Here is a 14239-nt window from a genome sequence, read left to right on the forward strand (position 1 = left end):
ACACACACACACACACACACACACACACACACACACACACACACACACACACTCCCAATGTAAGTCAATTAGAGACCCTATGAGCAGGTTAATTGGTGGAAACTCAGAATTGAATAATTATTCTAGCAAATATAAATCTGTGAGTAAATGAGTTCAAAGGCACAGACGACAGGTAGTCTACAGTAATAAAAATAAGCCCATAAAACATATTTTGAAAACTGGAATGGGTTGAATATTCGGACACTGCCTGTGCATGACGACCAGACCAAAAATATGGAGTGTTTTGATCAGGAGAGGTGGTGCGCGAGGCTGGAGGCAAGAAAGGTGCAGGACCGGCTGCGAGGCGTTGTGTCGGGGCGGGAGAAGATGGAACCCCACCTAGGAGGAAGCCAAGAGCTGTCAGAATAAAAATAAGTCAACGCCCAACAGCTGCTGGGAGCAACGAGCTCAACATGCGATCAGAAATGTGCGGAAGAAGCAAAAATGTAGTACTGGATCACGAAACAATTCACATTACAAACGGTTACACTAGCAAAGCAGGCGTATTTATAACAATGATGACAGGCACATTTAGCCATATTCATATTTAAAAATCCAATAAAAATAACGCAGCAGATACACAGTTAATATTGCGACTCACTGCATTGTTTGGCAAACATGCAAATGAATGTATTTCACGATGTGACATCATTCCTTGATGAATACTTCAATGAATGTAATGCCGATGGTGCAGAGCTGTCTGTGTACGGTGGCCAAGAAAGTAGTCGGCAGGACGAAGTAAAGATTTAAGTGGGTTTTTGCCTAACCACTAACAAGCTGTTTAGATAATGTTGGGACGCACGTTAAAATATAAAGTTGAAGAAAGAATCTGCTCAGAAAATTTATTTAAGAAATTCTAATGAAATTAGTCTAAACTTTTGAATAAAGAATACAGAGTGAACGCTTTTTATACAAGGTTACACTAACCAGGAATTTAAGTGATATTTTGCAATGTTAATGCCATTATCTCCTTTCTTGGTACATGATTACATCAAACGTTACATATTAATCCGACTGATAATGAGACAAAAACAAATGACAGCCACATCGCGGCGATAAGAGACCTGCACTAAAGGTGTCACTGTCAAGAGGTCCTGACGCTAGTCAGCATAGTCTTAGAATAAAGAAAAAAAACTTTCCAGTCCGTCCACTGCCGTGTGCCCAGGAACGACCGCCCACGATATGACCTGATCTGCCTGCAGGCATACAGGAGCAGGACCCACCTCGAAAATTACCACTCTCGTATATTTATATTTGTTTGTAAAAATCTCGTCCCTGTGGACACAACAGCCTCCAGTGCCTGAAGGCATTATACATGAGTGACTTAGAAGTTGTGGTTGGAGGTGAGTATTGCAAATAAGGCCATTAAACCCGCTGAATTCTTTTGTGACGAGCTGAATTAATGTGAAAAGTGAAGGTGTCGCAGAAAAGTGAGAGTCAGGGATGTTAAAGGGCAGGGGTGTGGGGGTGTTACGAGGCATTTTTATTTTTTACGTTCGGCCTACAGCGACGGTAAGCTTTTATGATAGGTCCTTTTGGTCTGGCCAAATCCGTAGTGGCGCAGGCAAGTGTTTTATAATAGTGCAATTCTTCCTTAGCTAATGCTGCCCCAAGGAGTTCCTCTTGATTCTCTTTAAAGAGAATCACTAAGAGTTCGGGTTCATAGGTAGTCATCAATACTCGGTGATGACTGAAAAATCTCAGCTTATAGTGGCGGTCGAAAGCTAAACCAGGTCCTCCAAGATACTGACTGCGCCTGCACACAAACCATACAGCCGACGCCCCCACCCCTGGGGATGGTGGTGGTGGTGGTGGTGGTGGTGACAGGTGTTGTGGGGCGGAGGTGTAGTGTGTGGCGGGGGTGTTGTGGTTGTTGCAGGACGGGAATATGGTGCATGGGTGTGGTGGGTGTTGCGGGGCGGTAGTGTGGTGGGTGTTGCAGGGCGGCAGTGTGGTGGGTGTTGCAGGGCGGGAATGTGGTGGGCGTTGCGGGGCGGTGGTGTGGTGGGTGTTGCAGGGCGGGGGTGTGGTGGGTGTTGCAGGGCGGGGGTGTGGTGGGTGTTGCAGGGCGGGACTGTGGTGGGTGTTGCAGGGCAGGGGTGTGGTGGGTGTTGCAGGGCGGGAATGTGGTGGGTGTTGCAGGGGCGGTGGTGTGGTGGGTGTAGCGGGGCGGGGGGGTGGTGGGTGTTGCAGGGCGGGGTGTGGTGGGTGTTGCAGGGCGGGTGTGGTGGGTGTTGCAGGGCGGGTATGTGGGGGGCGTTGCTGGGGGGTGGTGTGGTGGGTGTTGCGGGGCGGTGGTGTGGTGGGTGTTGCGGGGCGGTGGTGTGGTGGGTGTTGCAGGGGGGGGGTGTGGTGGGTGTTGCGGGGCGGGTGTGTGGTGGGTGTTGCAGGGCAGGGGGTGGTGGGTGTTGCTGGGCGGGGGTGTGGTGGGTGTTGCAGGGCGGGGGTGTGGTGGGTGTTGCAGGGCGGGAATGTGGTGGGTGTTGCAGGGCGGGGGTGTGGTGGGTGTTGCAGGGCAGGGGTGACGTGGGTGTTGCAGGGCAGGGTGTGGTGGGTGTTGCAGGGCGGTGGTGTGGTGGGTGTTGCAGGGCGGGGGTGTGGTGGGTGTTGCGGGGCGGGGGTGTGGTGGGTGTTGCGGGGCGGGGGTGTGGTGGGTGTTGCGGGGCGGTGGTGTGGTGGGTGTTGCAGGGCGGGGGGGTGGTGGGGGTTGCAGGGCGGGGGTGACGTGGGGGTTGCAGGGCGGGTGTGTGGGGGGTGTTGCGGGGAGGGGGTGTAGTGGGTGTTGCAGGGCGGGGGTGTGGTGGGTGTTGCGGGCGGGGGGTGTGGTGGGTGTTGCAGGGCGGGAATGTGGAGGGTGTTGCAGGGCGGGGGTGTGGTGGGTGATCCAGGGCGGGACAGTGGTGGGTGTTGCGGGGGGGGGGGGGGGGGGGTGTTGCAGGGCGGGAATGTGGTGGGTGTTGCAGGGCGGGGGTGTGGTGGGTGTTGCAGGGCGGGAATGTGGTGGGTGTTGCTGCAAGGCGGGGGTGTGGTGGGTGTTGCAGGGTGGGAATGTGGTGGGTGTTGCAGGGCGGGAGCATTGTGGGTGTTGCGGGGCGGGGGGGGGGGTTGCAGGGCGGGGGTGTGGTGGGTGTTACAGGGCGGGAATGTGGTGGGTGTTGCAGGGCGGGAGCATTGTGGGTGTTGCGGGGCGGGGGTGTGGTGGGTGTTGCGTGGTGTGGTATTAGCGGGTGTTGCAGGCCGGGGGTGTGGTGGGTACTGTGGGCCGGGGGTCCTGTGAGGGGTGTGGTGGATGATGTGTTATAATCACGTAACTCTTGTCACCTGTTCCCAGGAAAACTAAGACTTCCTCTTTGATAGTTTAGGGCCACGTATTCATTTTTTTTTTTTTTTACATCGGCGCCTACCCTTCCGCCCACTGGCATCTCTTAGCCTCGCTCCTTCCCTCGACGCCACCTCCTTCGCCCTTGACCAGGGAGGGTCACTCAACTCGGACACACTCCCTAACTTGCGGGTGGTTACAGGGTGGAGTGCGCGACGAGGCTCCAGGCAGGTTGAGCAGCAGGCCAATCACATCCCTGGCGCGTCTAGAGATCTGGTTCCGGGAGTGAGGAAGGGATAGCCGTTACCGTTTTACTGAGGATAAAACCTTGACTGTATCTTGATAACAATGTTACGACTCGTAAACACTTTAAACCGTTAAAGTTACTCGAGTTCATGATTCACGAATGCCATTTATTTACAATGAACAATTTCGTCATTGTACAGAATGGCATAATATTCGGCCAAAAAATATTGGAAGAAATTAAGTCAATGAACTTCATATAAGATTAATTCAGAGTGAAAGTAATTTGTAGCGCCCCTCAGGAGAGGGAGGACACCGGTTAGGCTGGTTGGCCACAGATCCTATTCCTCTCCTCTTACAGTCGACGGTGAGAGAAAGGGACAGGGAGAGAGGCTAGGCTTCCCCTGGTCGTTGGCAGTAGTGCAACCTTAGTCTTCCTGAGGAGAAAACAGAACGAGAACAGGAAGTTGCGGGCATGGCAGGAGTTTTCATGTGATGCATCGCTGTCAGACACACGAATTGGCGTTTGTGGACAAATCCCTCTCAATACGAACAAAGAAAAGGCTTTTAACCTTATTATCCCAATAATTGAAACCTTGATAAAGCTAGGCCGATCATTTCTTTAGAAAAACTGAATTCGATAAAGATTGAAAGCGTAGCACAAAGAAAAAAAAAAAACATGAGCGGGACACTAATGACCAGTCACGCGGAGAGAAACAAACAAAGGTGGACATCGACGCTTGCACGCCAACAGTCATATCATGAAAAGAAACAGGAATGTTGTGTTGAGGCTGACTCACCACGACAAGGCGGCTTTTTAGCGCGTCAACACAGTCTTAGATGATTCCTGCTTTGGAGTTGCATGTGATGCTCCATATAACCAATCACTTCCACGAATGTGATTTTTAAGTTTCGGTTTGAGTCTTCTATTTCGCAGTCACATTCCGTTGCGGAGGAGAAACAAGGTTGTTCCATCATTTCCTCATATTGTCTTTCGGGTAACTGTTACCTTAGCCAGGAGCCGATGCGCCGCAGCCTGACGGGCGCCTGACTACGTTACCCTTGCGGCCACTCACTTCACCTTGCACAGGTAAGGTAAGGTAAAGTAGGGTACGTACACTATAGCTGCGTGAGGTGGCAGTGCTCGTCTCCATCCCGTTGGCCCTTTGAGCCTGTGCTGGGGAAGAACCCATCAACCCGGCGCAGAGCCAGTGTGACACCCGGGTTACCACAGGATACCTTCCCCAGGTTTCCCAGGTATCCATTTATCCACCAGCCCGAAAGGATGAACAATTGGGTGGGCTGCACCCCGACTGCCCAGGCCGGGATTTAAACCCGGGCCCGCGGATTCGTAGCTAGGTACTCTGGCCACTGCACCACGGAGGCGTTCCTAACACAGATGATCCTTAATTGTTGGTATCGTGTGGATAATCATTGTTTACAGAATGTCTGAGCGAAGATTACTTTAAATATTTTTTTTTTTGTATCCTCAACAGTTCATTCACCCTCGTCTTCAGGAAAATATCTTTATGGCACATGGAATGCTTTGAGGAAAGGTTTTTACGCAGCTCAGGGACGCATGGGCGCGGCTATGGCATGTTAATGTTTTTTTTGTGGAGATGCGATCATTAAGAACAAAGCGGCTGCATACTATCCAGCCAACCTGGTGCACAATGATTCTCACAAAGAAACATCAATCAATTAATTATACGTATCAGGAAATAATGCGACACTCAGCAGGTAGGAATATAAATCCACAGCAAGAATTTGGCTGCAAAACAAGTCCATAAATACATGAACAAAGGATGTCACTGACACTCGACGGTCACAAAGCACAAAAAAAGTAAAATATGGAGATGATAAGTAAGAAAAGTGTCAATGACCTCGTTACGCGCATCGGTGCTCGGCTATTGTAATATTCACGACAACACAAAAGAATGAAAGTGAAATTAGTGCATAATAAAAACATATATATACGAGACAGTAAAATCTGAACCAACATAAGAATAATAACTAAGCAACAATTATGGCCAGAAATCAGCAATAACCTTGACACATAGAGTTACATGATTATATTGGCATCATTTATTGGCGCTCTTCACCCCAATCACCACATTCACAATAACCTCCACCATTTTGCCATCACGCCACACCAAAGAGCTCCTCCTTCTCTTCCTTTATCTCCTCCTCCTACTTCTGCAACTCCTCCTCCTCCTCCAGTTCATCCACTTTTCTAACCACCTTCTAATCCTGTTTCTTCACCACATCCTCCTCCTCCTCTTCCATCTCCTCCTCCACCTTCTCCTCCATGCCAATTTACTTTTTTTATTACTTTGCTCCACCTCCTCTGTCCTCTTCTTCATCTTTTTTTTTCTTTTTTTTCTTCCTCGTCTTTCTGTTCCTTATTTTCTTGTTCATTGTCTTCCTGTTCGTCATTATCCTCCTTGTCATTTTTCTTCTCTTCTTCCTTCTCCACATCCTTCTATTTTTTTGCCCTCCTCCTCCTCCTCCTCAAGTGGCCACAGAAGCACTACAATGCCGTCCACCCCCCTGCTACTCCCTCCCCGACCACATTCCCCACCAACCACCGAGATGAGGGCAGTGCCAGAGGCCACCTGGGACAGTAACCCCTAAAGTCAGTTGGTCCTTGTCCTCCCCATCCTCCTTTTTTGCCTTCTTCTTCATCAATATTATCGTCTTCTTCTTCTTGGTCGGCATCGTTTTCCTCTTCAACCTTTTCTTTTTCTCCTCCTCTTCCCCCTCCTTCTTCTTGTTCTTGTTCTCCTTCTTTATTTTTTTCTTCTTTTTCTTCTTCTTTACCTTTTTCTTCTCCTTGTTTTCTTTTTGTTCTTGTACTTGTTCTTGTTCTTCTTCTTTTTTCTTCTTCAATTCCTCATACTCTTCTCCCTTTCCAACGACGAGTCTTTTTTCTTCCAGTCATCCTACTCTTCTATTCATTCTACTCTTCTTCCTTTTCTTCTCCTCTTCATCTTCCTTTCTTTCTACTCATTATGTTTTTCCTCTCTTTGTTTTCCTCTATTCTTTCTTTCTTTCTTGTTCTTGTTCTTTTCTTGTCCTGCTTTTTATGTATTATTATTATGTTCATTCTCCCACTGCCAGTCCTCCTCCTCCTCCTCCTCCTACCTCACGCAACACACCCATCACGCCCTCCTATTTTTCTCACCATGTTAAGGCGTCGCGAACACCCACGACACGCAATCACCTCCCACACCCACCTCCAGCCTCCGCCCGCACCCACCCCACTTAACCCTGCGCAGCCTCCGAATACCTTATGTAATGCTACTGTATTTAGACGCTACATGGCACGCCCTTGCTACCGCCACATGCCATCACGTAAAGGCCACCAGTCACCACACTTTTTACGTATTCCCCACCACACACACACTAACACATAAACACGTACTCTCACACATATATGGATAATACACAGCTGCAGATTCGTTTCGAAAGCCACCTGACCAGTAAACAACAACGGTATCTGATACACCTCACCACACGCCTCACGACCCCTCCACACGGCCAGTCCTTACAGTGAACTAAATACATCTCCCCAGAACTAAGCCACAAAGGTCAGTCTGGTCCTGGTCGTTCCCAAACCGCGCTCCCAACACACTCGATCCATACTTCACCCCTAGAACACGCCTCGCGAGACCCTACCTACCGAACCTTCTCTTCGTGTTTGTTTACGTGTGTGTGTGTGTGTGTGTGTGTGTGTGTGTGTGTGTGTGTGTGTGTGTGTGTGTGTGTGTCATAAGCTTCTTCTAAAAGTTCTCCTACACAAAATTACGATTGAATAACTTGGGAGAGCCTCGCAGTAAGGCGGGGCACCAACAACCCAACGTTTGCAGTTAATTTTTGCTGCAGTGTTGGTGTAAATGGTGGACAGCAACAATGTTTATGCAGTATTTACTTTTATATCTGTTGCAAAGTTGTTCAATTTCTCCTCGCGAATACATATTTGTAGACACACACACACACACACACACACACACATACACACACGCGCGAGTTGAGATAATATTACATAGAACTCAAAAACCTCTTGGAAGTAATTTAGGGATATTTATCATGATGAACGCCAGATGAAAAATGCAATGAGGCAGGATTTATGAGTACAAGTCGCTCAGGATTATCGTGGCCCAAGCTCTCCCGTCCGTCGAGAGGGTCTTCACTTTCTGGAGTCAATGCCGATTCAGCAATAAAACATTTGAATGCAAAACTAAACTCAATAGAAATATTGATCACTCGCTAGCAGACGGTAACACAAAGGAGGCGTACTGAAGGGTTTAGTACAGAGATAGGAATACTTATCACTGTGTATAGAGCAAGTAAGTCAAGTTCAAACTGTCCTTTGCTTCACTTGGCCTGTGAGGAGGCTCCCCGTCCTGGGCGCAAGAGGAGCGCCGGGAGGGGTAATACCCCCTCACCCCTGACCTTCCAGCGCCAGCAGGAGCCATAAAACTCCGTCGCCGCAACACAATCATAAAGGTGGCTGGAGGCGGCGCTGGTTTCTTGCAGCATTGCTTTTTTCTAAGATATTTGACACACAAACACGCGGGCGCTCAAATTAAAGCACGCACGCATGCCGGAGCCGATGCAAGCACACACATACGCACGAACGCAGGCAAGCACGCATACACATACGAATGCACGCTTGAGTTTTCTCTCTCTCTCTCTCTCTCTCTCTCTCTCTCTCTCAAACCTTACCCCCGTGAACACACACACACACACACACACACACACACACAGACACACACACACACACACACACTGCTGCTGCTGCTGCTTTTCTTTCATTCATACAACACGTAATGGATTGAAGCTGCTGTTCCATTGCACTGGGGATGCGCGCCTCCAACGCAGTGAAAAGAGCTCACCTTCCATAAACAAAAAACGAAAACAAAAAAAAAGAAAACCCGGGTCATGAATACAACTCTACGAAGCCTCAACACAGGAGCCACCACGTTCAGCCGGCGTAACGGAATGAGGCGCCGAGACCTTGATCTTAACCCGAGAGGGGCGGACCTTAAAGGCGCATAGATATCCTACTTACCCACGCAAATGCGACGCCAGCTCATGCAACACGCTGATACTCGCGCCTTTATGCCTTGAAACGCCGCAGGTGAACAATGGTTTAGGAGGAAGGGGGGGCGTGTGGGATGGCAGGCCTCGTGATTTAAGGAGCAGTCTCTCTTTCACCTCCGACGCGAAACTTCTAAAACACCAGCAGCTTTAGAATTCTCCCGGGTACTTGGCGCATCAATAGTGCCTCGGGCGGAGGTGTTTACCGCCCTGGTGTTTTTTGAGGCGTGTTTTGTTCTTCCCGAGTGCTGTGATGCCGCTGCCTTCTTTTTTCCTCTGGGGAGCCGTGGTAGGCCTCCTAGGGGGATACGTTCCATTCCAAGATGCTGTGGTGTGGCGCCGGGCCCTATCTCTAGTTGTGGCGCTGTGCTTTTCTCTCACCCTGGCACACACTAGTGAGTCTAGCAAATCAACAGCCACTAATACTCACATATGGATACCGTGTCATCCACCTAGATAGATCGCCTAACACATGCTAGCAATATCTACCCACAACTACCGATACATCCGCATGGGCGCGCCACACACACACACACACACACACACACACACACACACACACACACACACACACATGCCCTCTTCTAGTCCATCGAGTGACTAACGAATCAATTTATGAAGTTTTCAATATTTCGATTATTGTTGGTATGCATATATCGTAACTATTTCGTGTAAGATTACGGTGTGGAATGACACCAGGTTTACTATTTTTTTTTTTACTGCGACACTCTGTTGGGCCCGACACAATAAAAAAAAAAACAACTCATCACCATAAACAAAAAGTTGTTTTGAACAGGAGCCGAGGCAGGGCGGCAATCCGCGGTGGTTTGGGTATCACTAAATCAAGGGAAGCGGTTTACCTCTGCTCATCTCTGCAGGCTGCTCATGAGGGCTGTGGTTCGGCCTTGTCCTCAAACTCTCACCTTCAAGCCCTTGAAGGTCCCCCAGCCACTCCCCTTCCCCATTCCTTGGTATGTGCCTCACAGCGCACCGTGGTAAAACTAGAGTACAGTGCTCATTCGTATTAGGTAAATATATACATCCTGGGGTAGGAACCCTCTGAAGTAATAGAAGGCAGTACAAGACAAAGGAGATATTAATACAAACATAGATAAGCTGCCTCCGAGCCAGTAATTACAAAACGTAGCCTGCTGTGGCCGCGTCAGTCTTCCGCCTCGACACGTGTGCCCAGCGGCCCTACTACCTGAAATGTCTGAAGGAAAAAATGAAGCAGGTTTATCCCATGCAATTGCACTCTCATTTTTTACTACACTGCGTCACACTGGCAGCAAAAGGAATACTTCATTATAGGTACATACATATTTTCTCATGCCGTCAAGCCGTCGACTTACCCCAGTTATCATCCTTGCCATAATTATGAACACGGATTATATTTATAGAGCCACAACAATAAAAATGTTCCCAAAACAGTAAAGTCCGGTTGACCCGACAGCTTCACTCTGCCGGGTAGCGACAACGCTAAGGTTTCAAATTCAATTTTTGTGACATCCAGTTTCATACAACGAGACAGACTGGACGTGTCCGCCACTTGATAAACAACGAGCCCACTCGACTCTTCATCTTCCATCACATAGACAGCCACTTTTAAAGGCGCCCCGCGGTACTCCTGAAACAGCGTGTGTGGCAGCTGCCTCCCATGCCTCCCGTGAAGCATGTGCCTGAGTCCGCAACTTTACGACGCCTGTACCTCACCCTTACTGCCTCTTGATAAAATCCTTGACGGAAGGCACGATAGATTACGGCTATTATGCTGCACAACCTGCCTCTATAATATTTACGTAGGGAAGGGAAGACCCCATTACCATGTCTAATACGTCGGGATGGAAGGAAGGGCGGCCGCGGCTTGCTTGAGTCAACATGCTTCGGGAGCGATATTTGTTGCCTAACTGCTGCGTGCCTCTGCTGCCGCGTTGTTATTGTTACTGTTATTATTATTATTATTATTATTATTATTATTATTATTATTATTATTATTATTATTATTATTATTATTATTATTATTATTATTATTATTATTATTGTTGTTGTTATTATCATTATTATTACCATTATTATCATTAGCATCATTATTATTATTATTATCATTATTATTATTATTATCATCATTTTATTACAAGTGACGTTCTTGCTTTCCTGGCTGCCACTTTCGTTGCCACTGCCGAATTAGTGGCGCATATAGTCGTGGACGTGGTGATGCGAGTGTTGTTGTTGTTGTTGTTGTTGGTGGTGGTGGTGGTGGGGATTGTAGTGGTGATGGAGGTGGGGATGGTAGTGGTGGTGGTGGGGATGGTGGTGGTGGTGGTGGTAGCGGTGGTAGTGTTGACTTTGGTAATAAAAAATAAACACTAAAGTTACGTGAAAGTATAACGAAGCCATAAAACCCATTCACATGTCAAAACAACATCCGCTCAATTGTTGACTGCAGCCTGTTTACACACACACACACACACACACACACGGCCTATCCCCAGCACTGCGACCATAACCACAACAACCAACGTCCTGTATGCCCACGCCCTCTCCTGCTCCCAACCTGACCTAACCCGGCAGGCGAGCTACACGTCCGCTAACCCACGCTACGCCCGCCTACAATCGGCCACGTCATACCCCGAGCAATCCACCCCCGCCCACGCCCCAAACCCACCCACCACTCCGTTCTTCCCCTGCATCCCGCGTCCCTTATATGGTCGAGGGTCGGCCACCCACACAAAGAACAGAACACAAGAAATAGTCACGCCCTGTTTCAAGCGTGTGATTATTTTCCATCTCTCTAATGAAATTGGCCACGCTTGTTCTATTTGTTTCTTTTCCCGTTTCGTTGTGCGGTTCTGAGTCACTTCCGAACTTACAAAGGCGGGGGTCGAATATGTACCAGGTTTCTAGAGGAGCCTATAGTTGGAGAGATATATTCATCTATAAACACATGGTCACACGCCTCGCCCATACATATGCACATGCGGCTAAAATATACATTATATATAAATAAACATCCCCTCACGCTCCATACAGATCGTCACCTAGGAATACACATTTTCTGCTACACTCAAACGCACTAAGCTAATATCATTTCTTCCCGGAACCGAATAACGTAAACACCATATTTTTTTCAGTGAACATGTCTTCTCACATAACGTGTGTGCATGAGCGCCTGTGTGTAATTCAATCACCATGGTCTGATCACGTGCTGGACTCGCGATCGGTAGCCAGTACCCTCACTGAAAGAGCTTGGAGCACCATACAGTGTGTGTGTGTGTGTGTGTTAAGTAGGTAGGTATACTTGCATGGCGTTTCAGAAAGCACAAGACTGATAAATTGCAAAATAAACGCAGTTGTCGTAAAAGCAACATGAACGGTCTGGCAGCAAAGCGTTGCTAGGAGAAAAAAACATCGAACGTTTATATACAGGCTCGTATAAAAGAGAGTAAAGGTGGGCAGCGAGAAAAAACTGGAAAGGAATAGAATAAAAATGAAAGGATCTGACAGGAAAACTCGAGGGCGATGAAAAAAAGAAAGATGAAACTGTGAAGGGAAGAAACCTGGTAGAGATTTTAGGGATCTCTCTCTCTCTCTCTCCTATTTGGCAAACAAATGTACAGAGGTAAACACGCAGAAAGATAAACAACCGGGGGGAGAGAGAGAGAGAGAGAGAGAGAGAGAGAGAGAGAGAGAGAGAGAGAGAGAGAGAGAGAGAGAGAGAGAGAGAGAGAGAGAGAGAGAGAGAGAGAGAGAGAGAGAGAGAGAGAGAGAGAGAGAGAGAGAGAGAGAGAATCGTGGGGGTGTATATATATATATATATATATATATATATATATATATATATATATATATATATATATATATATATATATATATATATATATATATATATATATGAATGAACGACAAATGCATTAATGCAGAAACAAAGAGACCGCTGGTGTGGAATATATCATAAAGCCACACAGGAAAACTGGCAATCGAAGAAGGACAGAAACAGAGAAAGTCGAGAGGTACAAACGAAAATGCTCAAAACGAAGCAGAGAATGGTGAAAGAAAATGCAATTTGGGTAGAATGGTTGCAATTTAGAGGGATAAACCTTTTGAGTCGCAAGTGAGCAAGTAAAAAGTGGTGGGAGCGAGGGAGAAGGGGAGAGTGAAAAGATGACGACAGAAAATCCAATAAATAGCGGCCCGTGGAGAAGGAAATGCCCGCTGTGGCTGATGAAAAAAAAATGTCAGGCGGGGTTATAAAAAGAATTGTAAACGATCCTAAGTTTTAATAAGGACTGCTTGTAAACGGAAAAAAAGGAAAACGCTTGCTGAAAAACAATATTAATGAATTTCATGAGCCGGGGCAGCGATATAAAAGGAAAGATAATCACGATTTACCTGAACTTTGCGATACAAACCAAGTACAGGAAGCAAATTATAAATTGCGAACATATAAAAAATTAAGATATATGAAGATACTTTTGGAAAATAACATGGAAAACCAAAAAGAACACTCACTTACTTGATGGAAATTTAAAAAAATTACTGAACAATTTAGAAAAATAAATATAAACTGTTTTCCAGAATAAGAAAAGACAGATCGTAAGTTCAGAAGCATTCGTCACATACTGGGGAGGTGTGTCATAAGGAGATGTCTGGTAGGAAAAGTAGACTTCGTGATACCAAAGTAATATGTTACTGATGACAAATTTGACGATATAGAAATATAATTGACTTTTCTAGAAACTGATACAACAGAATTTCAAAATAGTTGCGAAAACGCGGGTTCGAATCCCCACGATACCACCTGGGGTTTTTCAGTCACCGTCGAGTGGCCTAAGACTACCCACATGCTGTCCTGAAGACCACCCATCAACCCGGACTCTAGAAGAAACCGTCTAAGTGAATCAAGAATGAGTTCGGGGGGGTAGCAAGAGCCAAGAATAAATGGCGCCACTATAAATATTGCCTGCGCTCTGACGGGCTTGGGCCGACCACCAGGCCCCTGGAGAAAGCCTACCGGCGCTATATGCTAACACGTAAAAAAAAAAAAAAATAAATAAATAAATAAATAAATATAAAAAAATATAAAAAAAACAAAAAACAAACAAAAATAAACAACAAAATATGACTGTGGTGTCTCAGTACACCCCCTCAAAGAAAGATAACACAAGGTACACTTCAGCACACCCACGATTTAGACGCCATCAGTCAATCAGAACAGACGTGTTGATAGAGATTGATTAGACCGACGAGACTGACTGATAAACCAGAATGAAACTCAGGTGAGGAAGAGAAGCTCCCTAACAACATAGCTTACTTTATGAGGGTTTTTTTGCAACACACACACACACACACACACACACACACACACACACACACACTGTCATGCCGGCCTCGCCCTACACACGTCTTGTAGGTCATTAACACTCCTCTTGTCCCGCCGCGCAGGCCGCTCCTCTGTGCAGCGAGGTGTGCGCCAGGCCCGACACGTGCGGCTCCCTGATGCTGGATGACTCTTACTTATCGTAAATTTACTGTTCA

General features: G+C 47.1%; 1 protein-coding gene across 1 annotated transcript in view; it reads right to left on the reverse strand.

Annotated features, from left to right (window-relative positions):
• Positions 1-287: 287 nt before the first annotated feature.
• Positions 288-14239, reverse strand: part of LOC127009749 (uncharacterized) — a 26751-nt gene continuing 12799 nt past the window's right edge. Inside the window, exons 2-5 of the mRNA XM_050883129.1 lie at positions 2433-3310; positions 1808-2301; positions 1275-1339; positions 288-378 (exon numbers count right to left, since the gene is read on the reverse strand). Of these exons, the coding sequence (XP_050739086.1) occupies positions 288-378; positions 1275-1339; positions 1808-2301; positions 2433-3310 (1528 nt within the window). The remainder of the gene's footprint in view (positions 379-1274; positions 1340-1807; positions 2302-2432; positions 3311-14239) is intronic.

The sequence above is a fragment of the Eriocheir sinensis genome, chromosome 41 (genome assembly GCF_024679095.1).
Source record: "Eriocheir sinensis breed Jianghai 21 chromosome 41, ASM2467909v1, whole genome shotgun sequence".
Taxonomy (NCBI): domain Eukaryota; kingdom Metazoa; phylum Arthropoda; class Malacostraca; order Decapoda; family Varunidae; genus Eriocheir; species Eriocheir sinensis.